Source organism: Lytechinus variegatus, chromosome 11 (genome assembly GCF_018143015.1).
Source record: "Lytechinus variegatus isolate NC3 chromosome 11, Lvar_3.0, whole genome shotgun sequence".
NCBI lineage: Eukaryota > Metazoa > Echinodermata > Echinoidea > Temnopleuroida > Toxopneustidae > Lytechinus > Lytechinus variegatus.
The window spans coordinates 6,733,069-6,748,129 of NC_054750.1; the positions used below are offsets into that span (position 1 = coordinate 6,733,069).

The window sequence follows — 15,061 nt, forward strand, 5'->3', positions numbered from 1 at the left end:
ACAGATGAATACCATATTTTTCGAAAGCAGTTGGGCCACTATGTGTTACATACTATCTAAGTAATTTTAACAATAGTCATACCGCAAAGTGCTATATTTTAAAAGAAAATCGATTTTGACTTGGCTTTATATTTCGTTTATTTATCATCTGCTACATGATCTACTTCCGGGATGGAATATCTCAGATTCCGATTACGATATGAATATTCATCATCATTAATATTCATTTAGGCTTTTTCAACAAGTTTATTTATATGAACAATTTTTATTACATTTGCAATTAAGAATACAAAAATATTATTTCATATATTAATTGAAATTTTAATTATTTTTAATAATTTGAAATCCTTTGTCAAAAATAATGAATGATTGGCAAAACTGTAAAACTCAATTGACGAAATAGATAAAGTCTGATGACGTCACATTCTACCATTTTATATTGGTGTATGCAGCCTCGTGGTTTATAGTATACCGGTGAGTTATAATCTTATTTGAATGACTTTTTATCAATATTTTTAGGTACTTTCATGATGGAATTTAAACTTATTATGTATATGCTTTTAAAGCTCAATCTATATCCTCCCAAGATTTTAATTTTTCATTTGTATAAAGTAGACATTTTTCGGTTTGTAATTGTAATATGACAATGCAATGTGACCGACTTGGGCGAGTGTGCGTATGATCTGTTCGTGTGTTTGCACGTGAAGTTTCAAACCAGCGCAGTTGCAGGCAATGCAGGGCTTGGGCCTGGCTTGGGATGGAGCGCATCATGACCCCGCCGATCACCCCTGCCCAGCTAGCTCAGAGCAGCAGGGTTTATGTATTGTATGCACGTCATGTGCAGCTGCAGTGCAAAGGTATGCAGCGCATATCGCCATGTCCATGGAATTAGGAGGAGGCTCCTAGCAGTAGAGGTGCACAGCCAATATTGGAGACTGTCTCCAATGTGGGAGATTATCTCCAATATCAGAGACTTTTGTGAAGAATTTGGGTATCCAATTTCAGAGACAGTCTCCAGTTTTGGAAACCAATTTCCTTTGTTTACATTTGCGGCAAAAGGATTACCTTGGCGGCAAATAAAAATGTGATAAGCAGATTCCTCATGAAAAATTACCCCTTTTCACTGTCTACTTTAAAAATTCACCGTCTACTTTTGTTTTGATAAGGATTTTTGTTGTCAATCACACACAAAACAAATGGGCTTCTGACCTCAATGAGACAAAATTTTGGGTGGAAAAAAATCATGCTTTTGTTGGTGTTGTTTCTTTTGTCCTTTTGCAAAGCAAGTCTCCAATGTGGGAGATTGTCTCCCCTATTGGAGAGAGTCTCCCATATTGGCCGTGCGCCTCTACTGCCTAGCCTGGAGGCGTCTGGGGAGTAAAAGTCATATACCGTACTCTACGTATGGTCACTCCCCACTGACGCCTGGGATCCCGATATCCCCAAGCTATAAGTATAAATTTCATTCACCCACGTACGGGTACAAAACCTGAAACTTTCACCCCCGAGAATTCTACTTTCCCTCTAAAAGATCTAGGGCCTAGCCCTAAAACATGTACATGGGGTCCAACTTCATTTCCAACAACATTTCTGTGATATTGATTTTATTTTTAAAGAAGAATTCATTAAAAAAAGAATTTTGTTATGAAAAGATGGGAAGAGCTTACGGCCCTGTTTACGTTGCCATCTTAATTTCTTTGTCTTCCGCTTGGCGACAGTACGATTTGCGTACTGTCGCCAAGCGTAAACACTTTCGTAAGCTCTTCCAAACTTTTCATAACAAATTTCTTGTATTTTTTATGAATTCTTAAAAATAAAATCAATATCACAGAAATGTTGGCAATGAAGTTGGACCCCATGTACCCGGTACATGTTTTAGGGCTAGATCTTTTAGAGGGAAAGTAGAATTCTTGGGGGCGAAAGTTTCAGGTTTTGTACCTTTACGTGGGTGAATATAGCTTGGGATCCCAGGCATCAGTGGGGAGCATAGGCGGCGGGGGGACATTTCCCCCCCCCCCCCCATTAATTTGAGGAGGACCTTGTTGATGACCTTTATTTTTTTTTTTTTGCTTGTCAATTTATTTTCCTACATCGCCCCTAAAATTATTGAGTTGAGAACCTTTTTTTTTTTTGCTTGTCAAAATTTTTTTGGTTGTCCCCTCCTAAAATTTTGGGCTTCCGCCACCAATGGTGGGGAGTGACCATATGACTTTTACTCCCCAGATGCTGACCCATCTAAAAGATGCCACATATCAAGAGTGATATTGTAAGAAAGTAAAGAGTTTGAGCTTTCTGATATAAATAATGTTTGTGCCTTAAACACAGAATGTTGCACAATTTGCAAGTGAAACAGAGGAAGAAAATTCTGTTTGATGCGTCTTTTCAGGTAAAAAATCACTTATTTATCAAAATATTTTATTCAAAAGAAATAACCAATATTAAAAGAGTAACATTTAATCTTCCCCATGGTACAAAAGTAATCAATTTTACTCAAGGAGAAAGCGGTTAAATTGAGAAAGAAAGTCTCACAATTTACGAAATTTTGCAGGGACATGAATTCAGCCCCGAGGGGACTTAAAAATTTTGCCCATAATTTGCTCATTAACACAGGGCCTTGCCGACTGACAGTTTAAGAGCCGACACCAATCAAGTACGCTAGTTAATGTAATCATATCCAGTTTCATAATACATTGTTGGTTGGAAGACGGCAAGTCATGAAAAATGTTAAACTGGGGGGAATTGAGGTCACTGAATCTATTTTTAGCACTCTCAATCCTAGTGATTGCCATCTATGTCCCACAGGGGTAAGTGAAAAAAAAAACTGTCCCCATTAAACAAGGACAATCTCAATTTATCAAGACATGATTTGTCTTGGTTTATGAGGACATTTTTGTTTTCTGGGACAATCCCAATTTTTGGACCAGCACTCCTACTGTAGAAATATGCCTGCTGTCATCTCAGTTGCCCAAGGTGAATTTCTGGTGGCCCTAGGCCACCGTTAATGTCTAGCCTTGGCTCAAGTTATGCTTGTGTAGGCTCCACTCCACATCATTGCGGCACGCTACACCTACCCAAACATTGGGCCTTTAAACTCACTCTGCTCGTCCAAGTGACAAAGGTGTCACTTGATGGGGGGAAAATATAAAACTCATGCAACAAAATAACCTCAATTCATTTATAACAACTTTAACATTTCACAAAGTTTCACTTCTTTTCCATGCTTTTATCAATGTCAAAATTTGTGATTTAGAGCCATTAAACGGTGTTCTCACACAGATTAATTCACTGCCGATTCCAAAAGATCACAAATTACGCATGCACGGACATTGCAGCTCAATTTATGAATATTCATAAGTAGGACTATAGTCCGAGATCTGATGCAAATGCAAAACGATCTATAGTTCTAGTTCTGTGAAGTTTTTCAAAGTTTGCATTTTCCCCCATTTTTGCACGCATTTTAACAATTTTCAACTTTTCAAATGGCAAGCCAGTTTTTTTTTTATCTACGCACACATGTATTACCGGTATACACACAGTCAGCATACATAAAAGGCCAGGCAATGCCAGTGGCAGGCTGGAGCTGCATGATCCATCGGTCTCAATTGAGCATCACTGCACTGCTGCCACTTACCAATCAAATTCTCAATTGGAGTTAAATAATCTTGCAAGAAAAATAATTTTTCAATAAATATAAACACAAATTTGTGAAATTGTAGTAATATGGATTTTCAAATTATTGATTATGTGATGTGATCGGAGGAGTAATTCGGCCAAAGGCGGTCATTGTTTTTCGAGTCTTGTGAATGGTGCTTAAAAGAAAAGTGCATTTTGGTTATCAACATAAAAAGCGTAACCAAGGTTAAGTTTTTTTATGTGAGATGTCATAACTTTGAAATTATAGAATATCACTAATTGTCATGCATAAGTTTCAGGTCTCATGATTAAGGTCATTTAGGGTCAATGAACTCAGACCATGTTGGGGTACCTTTTGAAATGTCATAACTTATTAAGTTTATTGGTTCTTGAAACATGGATGTGTATTAGGATAATCAAGTATCGCTGTTATACAAGTGTGCGTTTTTTGGTCACATGACCAAGGTCAATAGGGTCAATGAACGTTGACTACATACATACGCACATTACTGAAATCACTTTTTTTTTCTTTCCAATATTCTGCAAAATAGATACAAGGAGTTGGCAAATTTAGGAGCTTCAGTTCTTCACCACATTTAGTCAAGATGAATGCTGATAAGTTGTCAAAGCTCCAAAAGGAAGTCAGAATAGGTGGCAAAGGTAGCGCTAGGAGAAAAAAGAAAGTCATCCACAAATCCACAACAACAGATGACAAGAAATTACAAGGATCATTAAAGAAATTAGCTGTAAATAATATACCCGGTATTGAAGAGGTAAGTATATGTTCATTTAATTTCAAGTTTAATGTGCTCCCCCCCCTTCCCCCTCAACAAAAAAGGAAAGTATTAGGCCTTCATGAAAAATTATTTTTGTCTTTATGTATTTCAGCACACTTGAAGTTGACTACGAAAAGCCGTTATTAAAGAATTTTGAAAATTATGTTATGAAGGGTAATGATTAAAACACTTTGCAAATTTTTTTTTTTCAAAAACATTACCTCGTGAGGGAGCTAGCCTATTACCAAATTGCAAATTCTCATAAAGAAAAGACAGTTGAAAATAAAATCAGAGGGCAGTACCCATATAATTCACATTTAATCTTGACCAAGGCTCCAGACTACTACTTCAGACAAGCTCTAAAAGTTTGAGCAAAATCCTCAAGTGATGCCATTTGGAAAGATAGTTGATGGATAATAATGCATTCATGAAACTGGCTACAATATTCTGTTATTCCTCCAGATGCTCTTTTTCAAATCTTCCCCAACAGGTTAATATGATCAAAGATGACGGCACTGTGATTCATTTCAACAACCCAAAAGTACAGGCATCATTAGCAGCCAACACATTTGCAATCAGTGGGCATGCAGAGAACAAGCAGCTTACAGATATGCTTCCTAGTATCATGAATCAATTGGTAAGTCCAATCTTTTCTCCAGTCAGCATGCACCTCAAATCATTTTCATTATCAGTAGCAACTATGCAAGTTAATGTTAAAAGCTACTGAAATTATGAAATTTTTGATTGGTCACCGTCAGTACCATGAATTAATTTCAAAGTCCAATATCTTCCATGGTCCTCAAATTATTTCATCAATAGCAACTTACAGGTCATTGTTATAAGCTTCTGGAATTATGAAATCAATTTGGTAAAATCCTATCTCTTTGAACTTCAATCACATAAATTTGGCAACTTACCCGCTATTGAAATTCTTAATTTTGATTGGTCACTGTCCGTATTACAAATCAATTGGTAAGCCCAATTTATTGGGTCAACAAAGGGTCACTCGATATTTGCTCCTTCGACATTTTCCCTGGTCTTGATATCTTAGAGGACATAGGGGTGAAGTCAGGAATGTAATGGAGTTTTTGGTTTAGAATGATATGAAGATAAGGATTAAGGTTTATTAAGTTTTGGAGGTTTATTTTTTAAGTTTGGCTTAAATGTCGCAGATTTTCCATCGGTGCAGTTGCCGCCAGAGCAAATGTCATGAACCCAACACAGACCCTGTTTCATGAAGCAGGTTATCACTGGAATCACTACTACTGATATCTCAAATTTGAAGTAGATTTAGAGTACACTCTAATATTTCAGTTATAAAATGCCACTGTGACTGATTCTAAAAAAAATGTCCATCTATACAGGGCATGGATGGTTCAAGTTTTGGAAAGCCTGGTGATGGTATGCCTATTGAAGACGGGTGGCAAGGCAGATAAACCTGATACTATTGATGAAGAAGAAGAGGACGTACCAGGTAAATATCATACAAATAGCGTATAGGCATGAGTGCGATGGTGCGAGATTTCGTGTAAGGTGAACGAAAGATGCTCTATTCAACAAGGTGTAGCCAAGTTGAATTAAGTGTCTTTCACCGTAGGTGAAATGTTGCACCATCGCACAAATAAGAATATTTGCTATTCGTGTTGTACAACGCTTGGGAAATTAGGGAAAATATGAACAATAAATTTTCCAATGTTAATCTATGAAAATAAGAATGAGTTATTGAAAGCAAAATCCCTCAAACTCGCATCTGATCTGCAGTAGCAATGCGCATTTAGCCAGTAAATCGTAATGTATTGTACCTGCATTTATTAAGTGCAGTGCATTGAATCCTAAATTTTATAGTAATGTCACCTTGTTCCTGACCGTGCAACGGTACATTATGGACAGTAAGCGTGCAACGTTACAAGTGTTTGACAGTCAACCACCCATTTGCTCGCGCAAAACAAACTAAACTGGCGTAGTACAATATCTATCCATCTCCGTACAAAACAACACAGTCTGGCCTGTGTAGCAGCCTTTTTGAAATTTTGCAAGTATTGTGTTTTGGAATCTTATTTTTGTTCTAAAGTAGATCAAAAACATTCGTATTTGCGGTGGATATGATTCTCATTGAATAAAACAGTCTTAACAATATTTGTGTTTGTAGTGAGGTAGAAAAATAATGTGAGGAAGGAGAATACAGTGTTATATAATTTTTCAGTGAAAGTGATCCATTTAAATTAAAAAAAAGTGTATATTGAAGGGCCTCCTGAAATTTTGAGAAAATGGTTAATTCGCTTATATTATCTGCATTTTTTAATTAGATATTTTGTGTAGGTATAACCTTGCAAAAGATATTCAATTTGGTTGTCCATTTTTCTTCTGTTCATAGAATTGGTTGGTGACTTTGATGCGCCGTCCAAGCAGGAATCTTAGAGAAGAGGGGCCTCTGAGGGACAGACTACTCTGGAGACCTGCTTTGTGTCATGACAAGCCAAGTGTGGAGACATTCTCAAGAATTTTGATCTATTACCGGACTTTTTCCTGCTGCTGCTGCCCTCAGCTTAGGCCAGCTTGGACTTTTGTCAGCAAAAGAACTGGCATTTGTTTTCATCCTGCTTACCAAGAGGAGTTATATTCTAAGCTCTTCTTGACCCCTTTATGTTCGGAGGGGAGAAGTACCTCATCTTACTTTGGAAGACCTTTGTAGAACTCTTTATATCGTATACACAGTATATTTTACTTTTTTATATGAATAAGTTTTCATGTTTTCTAATCTTTCAAGCTCGTGATTTTTTCACAGAGAGGTCATGGAGTATCAACAAATTTCTGTATAGTAACACAACAGAAAAAAATTAATGAATTGCTATTTTCGTGATGTGGAAGAGGTTCATCGTGGCGATGGATGAAGTTGAAGAAATTAATCGGTTGACTCACAGAGTAAAAAGATGTTTAAACACTCGCAAATGTTTGATCCATCGTGAGACAACAAACTAATTTCTTCAACTTGATGCTATTTTCTTGTACATCTTGGTGAATTCCTTGGGTTAAAACTGATTTCATTCACTTGTTTCATGCAGTTTGTAATGATGAGGCACCTTGTATATCATGTTTGTTGTATTAGAAGGAAAATTCATGCCGTTTGTCGAACCAAAACACATACTAAACTGTTGAATACAATAATGAGTGAATGGTTTCGTTAGTATCCACTAACCAGGCACTTGACCAAGATGTATGCAATAGTGAGTTTAAAATTTGATTATTGTATGTCTTAACTGGTTTCAACTTGTTGCAACTGTTTCTGATTGGTACCCTTGTCAAGTTGATATTTTTGTATGGTAGCAAATCGGAACCGATCATGACCACTTGAAACCAGTCAAGATTTACGGTTATCAAACTTGATTTACTTTGTCACATTGGATTACATGGTGTCTAATGATAATTCCCAGCTTAATTTACTGATACGTACAATAGTATAAAAGATGTGTAATTTACAGCTTTTAGGTCATGTCTTCATAACTGGTTTACCATGTTTTATATAGAATATTATTTGCAATATCCGGTAGGTGTTCAAAACTGACTCTTACAAATAAGTCACTGAAAAATTCCAATAGTGTCATTGTAGGTTTTAGGGTTATATTCTTGAATGTTGTTTGTAAAATGACTTTCCTCTATTGTGTGTTTTGTTTTGTGGTCGCTCGGTCGTGGAGTTTTCATCCAGGGAAACTGACCTCCGGAGAGAGTCGAGGTAGACCGCTGAAATCTGTCTGGGGTTTTTAAACATCTTTTAACTTCGTTTTCCTACCTAGACAGCTAGCAAATTTGCACTTTGTCGGAGGGACTGATGCCCCATAGGCTTAATTTATTATTCCCCTAAAAACCGGGGTGCTGATTCAATTTTACTTTGATTCTTACTTTGCTATGAAATTGCATCAAGGTGATGTTGATTTCTAGTTCTTGATTATTTTCAAAACTTCAATCATTCATAGACCTATATTTTTAATGAAAAATATGTGAAGAGCAAAAATCAATGAATCTGGGGCATTGGTCCCCTTTACAGACAGCAGAAACTCTTTGTCAATCTCTGTAGGGATGTGTAGTGAAGCGAGGATTATAGTCCAATGAAATTGACGAAACGGATCAAAGCTTTCGGTGTTACCATGGGGGAGCCCTCCTCGGGTCCTGTTTCATAAAACTTTTTATAATAACAAATTTGGAATAACAGTTAAAGCTATTGAAATCATTCAATCTGATTGGCTGATTGTATAAATTGTTCATTTGTTATTATAACAAGTTTTCATGAAACGGGACCCATTTGCGATAATATGAAAATATATTATTAAATTTGTGTGATGATAAAATTGTTAGAGAGTGCCTGTTCATAAAATTGGTATGAAATATCTCTCAAGAAAGAGCATGTAAGATGTCTCTGATATTGCAAAAATTTTGGTTCAAATTAAATGTCTGTATTGATAACAATTCAACATTTTGTCTTGAATTTTGTAAGAATTCAAGTTTAAATTACCGCCCCCCCCCCCCATTTTTTAATTAAATGTGAATAAAGTACAGTGTTAGACCTTCATGGAATTAGGTTTATACAGGCACTTTGCTTTTCATTCATATTTTTTTCCTTAAGTTGAAATGTTAAAAAGCAACAAGATAGGGAAGGGCAAATTGTTTTATGAAATCTAAATTGAATGTCCTTGTATTTAAAATTTTGTAGAATCAAATAGAAAGGCCGCTGTATTTTAACTATATTTTGTATTTGAGAATACTTTAGTTTACTAGTTATCGCTTGTTATACTACTATTTACATGTAATTGTCCAAAACAGTCTTAACTGAGAATTATTTCGATTCTGATTTTTGTTCCCACTTTGATATCCATTTCTTTTGGGTGCTTTGTAAACATCATTAATCTAATGTAAATAAAAATCTTTTTTTTTAATTTGATATTTATTGCATGTTAAGCTATAAATTTTCCTTCAAAATTCTGAACAATTCCCTCAGAACTTGTCTCAAAAGAGATGTTCAGGAGAGTAAAAAAAAAGCTTAACTGCCCTTCTCTGACATCACAGTGGCATCGTTTTTTACATGAGAAACACAATTTGACTCTAAGTCTCTTTTTTTTATAAAGATTTTCCCTACAATTTGAGACCACAGTCTGTCACCCTAGTAATATGCTTTACAGTGGTGCTAAAAAGTTAGTTATCCCTCCAGAAAATGAACATATTAAATAGTGTTCAAATTCTGTCATCTTTAAGATATTGTGAAGTCAGGTGATAAAATATTTATTCAATATAGTTAGTTTCTCTGGGCTCATCGGACATTGTAGCATTGTTTATGTTAAACACTCGGCATGAAGGAGTGCATTTTCTAATGGGGTTCACTAACTTTCTAGCATCACTGTAGATTATGGAAATTGTATCATTAAATATTGAAATGATAATTTATTACAAGATCTGGGAACCTTTGAAGGGAATTCTTGAAATCAAGTAAAACAACTTATCTACACATTTTCTTCGTAAGTCTGGAGGTGTTTATGTTTTCTATACTTCCTAATAGGGATATTTTGAATACTAAATGACTGAGATTTAGGATAAATTTATTTGGTATTACAACCACCACACAAAAAAATGTTATAAAAAATGCTTGTGGATCTAAGATTCATGATTAATTCATCAAATTGTATAATAAACATTTTCTATAAACATACATGTACATGTAACATGCAGTTAATTTTGGTGAGTAAACAGTACAATAAAAAGTACAAAACTGTTGTACACTGTACATTGTAAAGACAATTGCAATTTTTCCTTTTCTGTGTCATGCATACTTATTGTGGTCTAGGTGGGCATTTCATAAAGCTGTTCGTAAGTTACGATTGACTTTTACGCAGGACTGGTGATCCTTTCTTGTGCTATGTGATAGCCCTATGTAATTGATTTATGACCGAAAAACATGTTCCAGTCGTGCGTAACTTTACGAAACACCCACAAGAATCAAGAAGAGGGCAATATCACATTAATAGGGTAATTATAACTTTGTAGAAGGATAAAAATAAGAGAAACAGAATGTGAAAGAGTGAAATTGGAAGAGGAATAAGAGTTAAAGGGGTAATCTAGGCTGAAAATATGATTAAATTGTCCTCCAAGAATGAAAATAATTACTACTGAAATAACTACTGATTTAACCCTATCTTAACTAGGCTATTTCAGACCAGTATATACGGGGGTGGGGGGTCAATTTGACCCCCCCCCCCCTCAGATCTCGGCCGCTGATCAGAGCCGGATGTAAACTACAAGACTGGTAAAATTTTCAAAAATTAATCAAATATAAGCATATGAAATTTGCCCTAAATTTTGTTTTTGTGTATGTTTTTTCCTTTAACTCAATTTATATTGCTAGTTGAATGCTAATGTGGAGTATCAATTATAACATTTCTGACAAATATCTACAAAAAATTGCAAAAATATAATTAAATTCTTACATATTTCTGTTTTTTCGAATGTTTGGTTTTTTTATTGTTTTTTTCCAATGAACTTTGTCGGGGACATTTCTGCGATCATTAAAAGCATAAAATAAATCCATTTAAACCAACAAAAGTAAAAATGATACAACTATGATTTTTGGTTCAAAAACACAATTTGCATTGACTTTGTACACGGAATCACGTTTTTGTGTCTGACATGCACTTACAAAATGTTGCGTAATTTCAGAACCGTGTCCCCGGGCGTCGCAATTTTGGTCTTAAAAGATGTGCAAGACTTGAAAGTAAAAAGTCATAGAGTGACGATCAAAAAACTTAGCGCGACGGTGGCGTAGTGATGAAATTTGTCGAGAGGGGGGTCAAATTACGCCCCCCCCGGTTTTTAAAGGGATGGTCCGGGCTGAAAATTTTTATATCTGAATAATTTGGTAATATTCACAAAATAAAACACTGAAAATTTCATAAAAATTGAATTACAAATAATGAAGTTATTGAATTTTAAAGTTGATCAATATTTTGTGAAAACAGTTATATGCACATTAATATTCATTAGTTAGGCTGATGTCATATCCCCCACTTTCTCTTTCTTATGTTATTACATGAAATCATAATTGTTTCATTTTTTCATACATGTGTAAATGATATCCAATTGTTTTAGTTCTTGGTAGAGAAATGTTAAACATAATTTCATATAACTAGAATTTAATTCGTCATGCGGACGAATTAGGTGGTCTGTCATGATTTGTCATTCAGTGTCGGCTGATGTATGAAATAAATCATTTAGATATCATTGATAATCTTGATCGTAGACATCCTAAGAATAAGTTTTGACCATTACTAAATGTGATTATTGATGTGGTGATGACAATCGTCAGACATACATCTTCAAACAGATACATACAAGATAGATGATTATACCTCACGGATCAACACGGCAATGCCGGCATGATCCGGGGAGGTCCGGGATAGTTTTGCCCCAGATGACTGTGAACACGGCATCAACACGGCAGCTTCACACGGATCTACACGGATCATGCCGCAGAGCACGTCGTCAACACGGACCAATACGTCAGCAACACGGACCTACACGTCAGCTACACGGACCACCACGTCAGCAACACGGACCTACACGTCAGCAATACGGACGAACACGTCAAATGCGTTATCCATTGAGCTAGCATATTCCCCATAGAGATTACACGTAAGCAAATTTGAGAATTACAATTCCAATTTTGTAAGCGAAATACGGGCATGATCCCGGCATCTGATCAAAAAATGGAGGGCATATTTTCGAAAGCTTAGAATCTCGGCTACAACATACTAAAAATTCAGGGAAAACTGACAAGAAACAATGGAGATATAGCTCACGAAATAGAGGAATGTCGAATCTAGTTTTGAGAAAAGGTCATGTCCCATAGAGATTACACGCAAAATACATGTGATATGAAAAAAGTAATTATAATCTGTTTTATCTTGCTAAATTTAAACTTTTATACCTTTAAATTATCATAAAGGATCATGTAAGAAGCGGCAAAAAGAAAAAAAAGTGAAAAAAAAATTCATCTTGTTCACCCCAGGACTCGAACCCGCGCCCTTTAGAAAGCAGTCAAAGCCACGATATTCCCCATAGAGAATACACGTAAGCAAGTTTGAGAATTACAATTCAAATTTTGCAAGCGAAATACGGGCATGATCCTGGCATCTGATCAAAAAATGGAGGGCACATTTCCGAAAGCCCAGAATCTCAGCTACAACATACTAAAAGCTCAGGGAAAACTGACAAGAAACAATAGAGATATGGCTCACGAAATAGAGGAATGTCGAATCTAGTTTTGAGAAAAAGTCATGTCCCATAGAGATTACACGCAAAATACATGTGATATGAAAAAAGCAATTATAATCTGTTTTATCTTGCTAAATTTAAACTTTTATACCTTTTAATTATCATAAAGGATCATGTAAGAAGTGGCAAAAAGAAAAAAAAAAGTGAAAAAAAAAATTCATCTTGTTCACCCCAGGACTCGAACCCGCGCCCTTTAGAAAGCAGTCAAAGCCACGATATTCCCCATAGAGAATACACGTAAGCAATTTTGAGAATTACAAGTCCAATTTTGCAAGTGAAATACGGGCATGATCCCGGCATCTGATCAAAAAATAAAGGGGACACTTCCGAAAGCTTAGAATCTCAGCTACAACATACTAAAAGCTTAAAGAAAACTGACAAGAAAAAATGGAGATATGGCTCACGAAATAGAGGAATGTCGAATCTGGTTTTGAGAAAAAGTCATGTCCCATAGAGATTACACGCAAAATGAGGAAAAATGACATGCCTCTTTTCATCGCTGTTTTACGCAATGATGCGTTTCTCAAAACGAATAATCATGTTTACTGAGGAGAAAGAGTACATTCTAAACTACAACATATCGAAATCTGGGCGAAAAACGATCTATATTCGAAAAGTTACAACCAAATTTGCATAAATTTGATGACGTCATTTTTGAAAAAATGAAATTTTTAGTTTAGGCGCCATTTTGATGACGTCACGATATAATTTAGGGACATTGATGACATGAAATCAAATTTACAACTCATACTCTATCGATATATGAAAAAAAAATTGGGGGTCAACGGATTATTTAAAGAGCTACAGTGAATTTTCAATAGGCATGTTTTTGCCCATATATGGCCTATAGTGAGAGCTCGCGCGCACACGTGCTGCAAACTTTAACGGGTGTTAATTTCGTCATTAATGGTCGTAGAAGGTTGATCAAGGTATCAAATTGTTCAGAATTTTATTATCAATGAAATGATGTAAAAAAAACGGTGATTTTGTGTTGCGTTTAGGCGTTACGCGCGGAAACGCGCGCGCAAATTTTTGAAATGCTTAGAATGACCTAAAACGTACTCTTGTTTGGTCAAAAAGTGATTTTGAGCATTTTTAAATTTTGACGCGCGCATACGCGCGCGTCGTGACCTCCAGGTGACCTCTGATGACATGACCTAATGACCCTTGACCTGAAGTTGATGTGATGTAAATTTGATTGATTTTTGATAATTGATAATGGAGATGTGATTGATAATGTGATTTTACAAAATGGCGCCTAGATGACGTCATCATGACGTGATGACCTTGAAAAGCTTATTTTGACGTGTCCATGACAGATCCTATAGATGACATGAAATTCAATGAAATTGATCAAGTCTATTTTGAGATAACTTGGCGACAAGAAAATCCGTAAAAATAAAGAAAGAAAGAAATAAAAAGAAAATTCTGACAAAATTAAAAGGTGATCTGTCATAAATGACAGACCACCTAATAAAATACAAAATAACAAGTGGGGATAAGACATCAGCCCACCAAATGAATATTTATGAAGACATGCCTAAAACTGTTTCACCAGAATAATGCAAATCTTTAATATTTGATAACTTATTTGTTATCTAGATAATTGCTGTACCTTATTATTTTTTAAGAGACATACAGACACATGTATGTACTACATAACAAGTGGAATGCCTCTGGCCGTCTCACCTGCATCACGCGGTTCAATATAGCAGCAGTGCTGACTTTGAATACTACTCTAACTCGCACAAGATGTTCAGTGATACATGGTTACTCTTATGTCCACTTTTTATGAACTAGACCAATAAACTTACAGAGAGATGATGGTTATTCAACAAAAAACCCCAACATGGCCAAAGTTCATTGACCTTACATGACCTTGATCATGTGACCTGAAACTCGAACAGGATGTTCAGTGATGCTTGATTACTCTTATGTACAAGTTTCATGAATCAGATCCATAAACTTTCAAAGTTTTGATGGTAATTCAACTGATACACCCACTTCGGCCAAAGTTCATTGACCTTTGACCTTGGTCATGTGACCTGAAACGCGCACAGAATGTTCAGTGATATTTGATTACTCATATGTCCAAGTTTAATGAACTAGACTAATAAACTTTCAAAGTTATGATGGTTATTCAACAGATACCCCCGATTTGGCCAAAGTTCATTGACCCTAAATGACCTTTGACCTTAATCATGAGACCTGAAACTTGCACAAAATATTCAGTGATGCTTGATTACTATTATGTCCAAGTTTCATGAATCAGATCCATAAACTTTCAAAGTTATGATGGGAATTCAACAGATATCCCCAATTCGGCCAAAGTTCATTGA

At 35.7% G+C, this 15,061-nt stretch overlaps 1 protein-coding gene across 1 annotated transcript; it reads left to right on the top strand.

The window, feature by feature from the left end:
• The first annotated feature begins 366 nt into the window (after window positions 1–366).
• On the top strand, window positions 367–10,188 carry LOC121423694 (transcription factor BTF3 homolog 4-like). Its single transcript, XM_041619120.1, is given in 6 exon segments — window positions 367–474; window positions 4,185–4,406; window positions 4,900–5,046; window positions 5,774–5,823; window positions 5,825–5,883; window positions 6,784–10,188. Coding segments are annotated over 5 exon segments (468 nt in total). The 5' UTR covers window positions 367–474; window positions 4,185–4,238; the 3' UTR covers window positions 6,828–10,188.
• Window positions 10,189–15,061: the final 4,873 nt, after the last annotated feature.